This window comes from Saccopteryx leptura, chromosome 4 (assembly GCF_036850995.1).
Source record: "Saccopteryx leptura isolate mSacLep1 chromosome 4, mSacLep1_pri_phased_curated, whole genome shotgun sequence".
NCBI lineage: Eukaryota > Metazoa > Chordata > Mammalia > Chiroptera > Emballonuridae > Saccopteryx > Saccopteryx leptura.
In genome coordinates this window covers 27,782,290-27,790,883 of record NC_089506.1, presented here as the reverse complement: position 1 = coordinate 27,790,883, position 8,594 = coordinate 27,782,290, and the positions used below count along the sequence as shown (strand labels likewise).

Below are 8,594 nucleotides of genomic sequence, written 5' to 3'. Positions count from 1 at the left end.
AATAAGTGACTGTGTTACTGGTTTATGTATTTCTATACTAGAGTTTTTATTGTTATTTTAGAGTGTACTCATGAAAAATGTTTGCTGTAAAACAGAACGCCTTGTTATGCTGGTAGCAGCCTCATACAACTTGTGTTTACATCTCTTGATTGCATCATTTTTTTATTGTGTTTGATTTAGTTTTGTGTTCTTTTGTACAGTCACATGCCATAGAGGCTTGCCGCCTAGGAGCAACAGGCTACGCCGCACAGCCTCGTTGTGGAGTAGGCTAGTACTGTCCAGGGTTGTGTTATTGCACTTTGTGGTGTTTGCACAATAAGATCGCCTCAGGACACATTTCTCTGGGCTATCTCTGTTAAGTAGATCAAGACTGTATACTTTTTTGGAATATTTATTTTGTGCTTGGTGAGCTTGATATAATTATCTCCTCTTAAAAGATAGTTTCTTGGCTTAAGTCCTGTATCCAGAGAATTCTGGCATTCCGGATTACTACCCCAGCCTGTGTTGATTCAATACATTTTGTTAACTACTCTATGCATATTGCCTCTCTAAAATATAAAACAAAAGCTTATTTTAGACAGATGATTGCTTACTAAGTATCATGTAATGTGCTAAGGGCTTTACATGTTGTTTTTTTCCACTTAATCTTCAGACTTTGTAAGTCTAAAAATGTTTTGTAATCATCCCTATATTATAGATGAAGTAGAAATGTCAAGTATTTGGCCTGATAGCAAATGCTAAATGATAGTCAGGCTTTGAATCCAGACTATTACCATGTAGTAAATGTTAAATAAATATGTTTTTAATGAATGAGTAACCCTTATCAGAATAAGTCTGATTAGATTCTAACAAATCTTGGCTACATGGAATAAACATAAATTACCCCAGAGTAGCTTAATCCACCCGAATTAGTTCCTAACACAATAAAATATTTTTAAACAAAGATTTCAAAAGTTATTTTGAACACTTTATTAAAGGTTCAAGTTGATCTGTGAATTTTTCATCAGGATGAACTACTGTAGTTATAGCTGGATCTTTATGTCAGTCCCAGCATTTTTAAAATTTAAAACTTATTTTGACAAATTCAAATTGGGTTTTAACCAGATAGTTCTGATTTTTTTTTGGTTTGGTCCTACCTAATTATAGTGATTTACCTAGTTTAGTTAGTTAGAACCATTTCTCATTTTGCCAGTAACTGTAAATTATATTTTAATCAGTTTGAACATGCTGCAGAACTTAAAGTGGTCAGAAAGAACAGCTGGGAGCACTCACAGCCATGTTGGTCAGAAAGAACAGCTGGAAGCACTCACAGCCATGTTGTGGATAGAACCCATTCTTACCAGCTCCATACTAGTAAGAAATTACACGGTCAAAAGATTGTAGGAAATGTTGCATATACCCCCCCACCCCCTTAAAGATCCATCATATACATTAGATTAATAATACACATTAAGGATTTCAGAAATCTAAAGAATGGTGTTTGGTTTTCCATAGGTTTTCAAACTTAGTTAAAAAAAACAACAACTTGTTATCTTTCTATGGAAACGGTATTTTAAGAAAACAAATTTTGGAAAATACTGGTTTAAAGCAATTTTTAACCTTTTAATTTATAACCACTCGTTTAAATAGATCAGAAACCACCCTTGAGTAAATCATACCATTTAAATGGACCCTGACCAGCTCACCATAATTATCGTTGAATTCATTTCAGACAGATCAAATCAGTCAAGATGTACTTAAAATGTACAGCATTGTACTTATTTTCTTCACATTTTCTCATAGACAGGTGGAAAATTTTCTATGCAATCTGTAAAAATAACCCAAGTACTCTGAGGAATAAGGTGAGTGGCTATCTCAGTTATGGTATGGCTAGCTTTATCTCAGAGTACATAAAATTGTATCCCAAGAAAGTCGTGTGTGTGTGTGTGTGTTGGGGTGAGGTGGAAATGTAATAAGATAATCTCATCTTTGCTTCCACAGCCTCATAGTGTCTCCTGCTTAAGACCAGAGGAGAAATTAGGTACAATCTTGGTTAACAGGTATTTGGAAGCTGTCCTCGATGTGCAGGACATTCCAGCTCCTGCCAGGATGTGGCAGGATATGAAGAGGGGAGGGCATCCTCATTGGGATGTCAGAGTTCCACTCATGGAGCATCCTAAAATGTCAATAAAAGACTCTTTATTCATAAATAACTGATAAGCAGTAATTGACATCTGTACATTTATCTTGAAAAGTCTGTAACCATCCAGTTTTTTGCAAACTCTACATAAAACATCCAAACCGTCCATTTTGTTCAATACAATATAACACAGCTGTTTGGCATTACCAAATATATATGTATATATATTTATAGATATGTACATGTGCTGAAAAAGAAGCCAGCGCAGCCTTTTCTAAGAAGTCCATCCAAGTATTTACTGTACAACATTCAGAATTTACATTGATAATACAAGGCACAAAAAGTGTGGTATGAAGCCAAGGCCATGCTTTATTCAAACTCTCTCCTCTGGCTTTCTCACTCCTTCAGCCTCATGTCCAAGTCAGTGTTCAGTTTCTTTGTTGTTGTTGGTTTTGTTGGCTTTGAACACTTCAAATAAAAGTTGAGAGTGGTATGGGGTTGAGATGAATCACTTGAAAGAACCCTCCCCCGCCCATGCACCTTCCCCAAATAAACAGAACAAAATAAAATCTGTTTTTGAAATTCTTCCGTACAGAAATGGAGGTAAATAATTAGTCCTATTTTTTTGGTTTGGGTCAGGAGAATATGACAATTTTTCCTGTAATTGCTTATATTTGCAGTGTTTCTAGGTCAACTCTTACTGAATTGCATGTACCAATTTGAATCAATTATGAAGAATGGGAAATTTTCCGTTAGTCTTTATTCCAGTTTAGAAAAGGAGAAAATTGTTTTCTTGACCAGAAAATTCCCACAGACTGAACTTTTCCCACCTTCTTATAGAGGTTTGAGTGGGGACAACTGATGTGATCCAGGACCAGCCTTGCAGAGTATCACATTGAGATATTTTAGTTATCCTCTGATGAGGCTTAGATTGAAGCCCCTGGTAAGGGGTGGTCTCCCTTCAGCATCACGTGATCTTTCTAATGGTGGGATATTAAAACTATTAGATCTAGTTCTGACTGTAATGTCTGTTTCAGTAATGGGGTCATAGGGCATGATATTCTGCTTACAAACTTCCTCAAATATCATCTCTTTTCATGATTCAACAGAACCACAATTAAATCTCTACCTACCATATCACATTTTAAGAGAATAGTATAATTTGTGTGATTTTGGAATTTGTGTGTAAATTATGTTTGAAATAGTGAAACACTTTGAGTTCAGCAAAATTTGAGGCAAAACAACATTTTCACCATAATTGTGCCTTTTGTGAAAGGATTCAACATTTCCATTCATGCAAAGAATGGTCAAATTTAGTGATATATTTTATTATAACTCAAGGCTATAACATTTTTGGGGAAAAAAAGATATATCCCCTGCCAAACTCAATATTAGGGGTGGGGCGGGACATTTTAAAGCTTGCGCCTCCACGTGGAGCTCACTGCCTTTCTTTAGTCTTTGGGTTCAGATGAAGGGTGGGTCCTAAGACGTGAAGTGTAATGTTACTGTCTTAGGCCCACCTCATGAGGACATTCCAAATCCATGATCTTCACAGCAAAAGGAAAAAGCAAAGTAGCTGCTTCAAAAACCACAGGTATGCTATGTGAGTTACATTTCCTACTTCAGATCACAGGACTACACACTAGTGACTACCAGCCAGGTCTGACTGCCATCCCCTTCTGTCTTTTGAAGAAAATACAGCGTACAAATTGCCACTCTGATTCTTGTGGACGGCCTGGAGGGGGGATGCGAGGAGTCCGTGGCAGACAGACACTGGCGCTCCTAGAACTGCTTTTGCAAAAAACACCACATGCTGTTGATACAGCCAAACAGCTTTATAACTGCAGCTTTTGAAAGAGGCTGGAAAGTAAAAACACAAAATATGCAACACATCTAAGATTAGTAACATTTTCACTTTGTGACATTTGACAAAATACAGTTTTGCTTGTAGTTCAGGAAAATTCTATGCAGACAAAACAGTGGAAACTGCGGAAACGGTGGTCATTCAGCTTTTGGCTAAAGCATCAATTTTCAAATACAGAGCTATGGCAACTAACACCCAAGGGCTAATAAAAATTTTATCACTATCTGTAAGACAACAAACACTGTGTTCTCCCATTTGCTATGGATGTCACCTCTGGTCCAGTCAATGGGAGTTACTAAGGATTCAGAACTTTGCAATGTTTCATGAAGAAAATGAATGAAAATGTGCCACGCAGTGGGCCAGAGAATCATGTTCCTCAGCTCCATGGTCCCTGTGACCTTCACAGATATGGAACAAGGACCTCTGAGAGAACTTCACCTTCAACACCTCTGTAGCTATATTACTCAACACCTTTACAGAGGGACTAAGAAATTGAAGAGAAATATGGCAAAAAGGAAAGAAAAGCACATCAAAAGATTTTTATGACACTTTGAAATTCACAGGGCGATTTGCCAGAAGTTTGGCAAGTGGAGAATGCTATCCAAAACCCATGATATAATTTTACCTTTGCTTATCAATCTTGATTTGAGAATTTCTGTTAGGGGAAAATACCTGCAATAAGTCCAGAACTTTTAATCCAAAAAGAAGCCCATTTTAGTCATCTGACTTAATATCCCTCTCAAAGTCAACTGAATAAAAAATATAGGGGTCATGGTGAAAAATAACACTTGCAATTGAAAATAAAAATAATAAAAAAGTTCCCCTCTTTAAAGAGAACTGTGTCAGTTCCTATTCATGTCTTACAACAAGGCCAATAAATTTTTTGTGAGCGTGCATCTGAGTTTTACGAGACTTCCTGCACTGGTAAGCAAAGTCTGCATTCAGATCCACAGAGTGAGCTTCCTTTCGGCTCAAAGGAGTTCCGTGTAAATGGCAGAGCCTGAACAAGCAACCTTGAGGAAACCGTAAATTCACGTGATGGCGCTGCAGTCTGGTGCAGCTGTGCAGAGCCCCATGTCGGCGGCAGGATTTTAAGTCAACTTTAAACCATGACCGTTAGACTTAAGTGCTTTTGAGGACCGAGAGTCTTGGCATTAAGTTGAATCTTTTGTAAAAATTTTAAGTAGTTCTACGAAGTATTAAAGGGCACTTTTAATGTCTTGTTTCGTTTTTGCATCAGGACAATAAGCCTTCTAAAGTAAGTGCTCGGACTGATGAGTAAATCTCTTTCAAGAGGGGCGTTTGTGTTGATGGGCAAATGTGACAATAGAGAGGGCTTAGGTCACAATCAGTAACCACAGTTTAAGTGTCAGGTCTATCTGATCTGCAATTTCATGCTCCCGTGCTCCACACACCCACACACTTTGGTTAGTAACTCTCACAAGCCTGGGTTCTTTTTGGACTTTCTATGGTAAAAACTGCACCATCCTGACATGGGGTGGGGACAGAATTCCGTATATTTCTGTAGAAGTCCTATGTAGGATCCTAGCAGAATTAAATAAGAGAAATGGAAAGAGGGAGCAAAATGGGCTGAAACATGGATTTAAACCTCAGGTAGAAATCAGAGGTGAAGCATGTTAATGTGCTTTCTTTGTCATTCACTATGACCTGATGATGGAGTATATTTATAAAACCCAGACCAAAAAAAAAAAAAAAATCATGGAAAAAATTCCAGACATTCAGGTATTGATAACTTATCTTAAAATAAACTAGAAAGATTCTAAAGAAAACATGAATGTTTTTCAAATATAAAAAATATGTATCAAAAATCTAAAAAGGATCTGTGTGGATTCACAGATTAGATGGAACAATTATAAGGCCAAATAGAAGGGAAGAGGGGAAAAGGCTAGGATGGTTTAAAACAAGTCTTCCAAGAGGGACACTAACATAACCCTGATAATGTGTTTTCTTCTAATGAACGACTTGTGCAGTTCTTTCTGCACGCCACCCACGCCAGTGAGACTCAAGTTTATGTTGGATGGTTGACCTACTTCCACTTCTTTCTCTTTCAGAAATTATGTCAGGGATGTCACATGATTTATACTTTCATGTTTCTCCCTATTGTTCCTTAGAAGGAATAAGCAAGTTGAGCACATGAGCAAAAGGATGTTTTCGTGATCTAGATACGGAATTTTGAGAATGTGCTTGACAGTTCTAAGAGGGTCTGTCTGTTCTATATCATATGCCGTTGGTTCCTGAGTAGAGCAAGATGCCTTTGAATTTCATCTAGCAGAGGCTTCTATCAAATACAAGGGATCATACCTATATATGCCACGCATTAGTTAGAGAAAGTGGCCACCACCTTCAAGGGTTTTTCAATGCCTTACCCATAGTATCATAAATTCATTGTACCTTTAATTTTTTTTTTTCACTTAAGTGGAGATTCACAACATTTTTTAAAATGGAATCTACAAAAACATTGTCTAAAAATACTGACCATACCTTCAATGTCAGGTACTCCTCACCTCTTTCATTCCCTATTTTTCTTTTATTCTAATGTAACCAACCTCTAAATAGCTGATCAGCCTCGTGAATAATCTAGGTTCTTGACTTTGGTTGTCCAGGTTGTGGACAGCTAATTAAAACCTCCACCATAAGATGAGCAGGCTCATATCTTTTCATCTTTAGACTACCCTGACTGACATCTTGTCAAAAACGATTAAATAGGATAAAAGATGGACCGAAGTGTGAAGATGGGGGGGTCATGAGTTACCTGTGGATTGCAGTTCTCCACATATCATTGCCTCTCATTTAACACATAAAGCGAATGGTGCTATAGAGAAAGCATTCTTGGTGAGGTCGAGTTATCAGAGCTTGAAGGTTCCCTGAACAATGCATGTCGTTTCTAGGACACTGTAGTAGAAGAGGTCTATTTACTTGAATATCACTGAGAGCAAATACTATCTGCTCATTTCCCAAGAGGCAAAGGAGGGGACCCAGAGCCCTGTGGAGAGATTTGGTGATAACATAGTACCAAAAGGCTAGAAAATTTCAAGAACCTGGATTGAAAAGTACAGTAAAATCCTCTCATCCCCTTATAACAACGTTGGGGAAGTGGACAAACACTTGCATCCTAGAATTACAGCTTATTTCAGGCCTATGGCATCTGGAGTTCATGTTTCCTTGGGTCTAATTTGACCTCTCTCATCTTCAAATCCATGTAATAAGCTGTGTGCTATTAGCATTCTGTAATTCGAGCAGCTTAGCTGGGAAAGCAGATGGTCCTGCTTTGTTGAGTTAGAAGAAATAAAATTTCCACATTGAAAAGTCTATGCTGCTTGAAACCTCTCCTTTATTGTGATGAGTAAGGAAAGGGAATGTGGGTAGCTTTGTTCTCGAAGAAAATGAAGGTGGGGTGCACTGCACAAACTAGTTTGTGGTCTATCTTACCTCTTGATCTTGTTTCCAGTAAGTGGTTAGAATAGATAAGGAATTGGTTGGTGCTGGTGTGATGTACTCAGATTCTAAATTCTAAGTGCCTTCCTGGATGTTGTTAAAGTCATACAAATGGGTTTCTAACCCTGTTTCACTTCTAAAAGCCAGTTTTACAATGATTGCCAACATCCCAGATGCCAGTTGGCAGAAATCTCTTGACAATATGGTATCAGACTCAGCTGGCCCTTGGGGGCACGTCATTACAAACCTGTTTCAAAACATGCACTTGTTCACCCTCTGCCTCCCCAGCTTTATTGCAGCTCATCTTTTCCCACAGTTAACTTCTATCTAGTTACACCCTCGCTTTTATCCTTGCCACCGAAATCTGAGTTCAAGTGCTAACCCAAGTGTGGATTCAAAGGAGACAGCAGAGCCCTCTTTTGTTTTAAGAGAGCTTGCACTTTTCCCTTATTAACATGTTTTACCTATATTAAATTCAGTTTCTTCAACCAGGGATTTTCACTGGTTATAAATGAAGGCTGAATTCCCCAAATGCCACTAGGAAGAAAGCTGCCTCTTTCTTCCAGTAAAAGCAAATGTCCCAAATATGGCCGTCACTCTGTCTCTTGAAAGAAAGTGGACTAGAGTCCATTCTGCCTGCTGTAGTTGAAGTCGGCTTCGTCAAGCTGGGATTCGGTAATGTTCGCGAGTTTCGTGTGTGTCCTCCCAATCTCTTCAAGGGCACAGGCCAGGGAGTCAAGGTCACCATCATGCTGATGACGAGCTTCCCACAGGTTCAAAATGACAGCAGATGGGCTACTTTGTGTAGCAAAATAAGATAAATTCCTAGACAGTCAAATAAAAAGAGTGACAAAACAAAAATGAAAACAGAAATAAAAGTACAAATAAAAATCACTATAAGGAAATTTAAAAAATGAATTATAATTGATATTATTATACAAAGCCCCTGAGGCAGGTCTGGGGAAGTCTAGTTTATATCCCAACACTTAACTGAAACTGTACTTTGGAATGTTACCATTGACCTTCTTATCCTCCAGTACTTTCCTTAGTCTTCATGTTACTTGAGTCCTGTGTATTTTCCCCTGAGTAATTCCTTTAAAAATCTCTATTTCATTAGCTTATGTGATGATGTAACTCATTTCTATATTTTCAAAA

General features: G+C 37.9%; 1 protein-coding gene across 6 annotated transcripts in view; it reads right to left on the bottom strand.

Annotated features, from left to right (window-relative positions):
• Positions 1-2,161: 2,161 nt before the first annotated feature.
• UNC5D (unc-5 netrin receptor D) overlaps positions 2,162-8,594 on the bottom strand; it is a 524,296-nt gene continuing 517,863 nt past the window's right edge. For all 6 annotated transcript variants that reach the window (XM_066380315.1, XM_066380316.1, XM_066380317.1 and 3 more), the window contains one exon: positions 2,162-8,264. In XM_066380315.1, the coding sequence (XP_066236412.1) occupies positions 8,060-8,264 (205 nt within the window). In that variant the 3' untranslated portion in view covers positions 2,162-8,059. The remainder of the gene's footprint in view (positions 8,265-8,594) is intronic.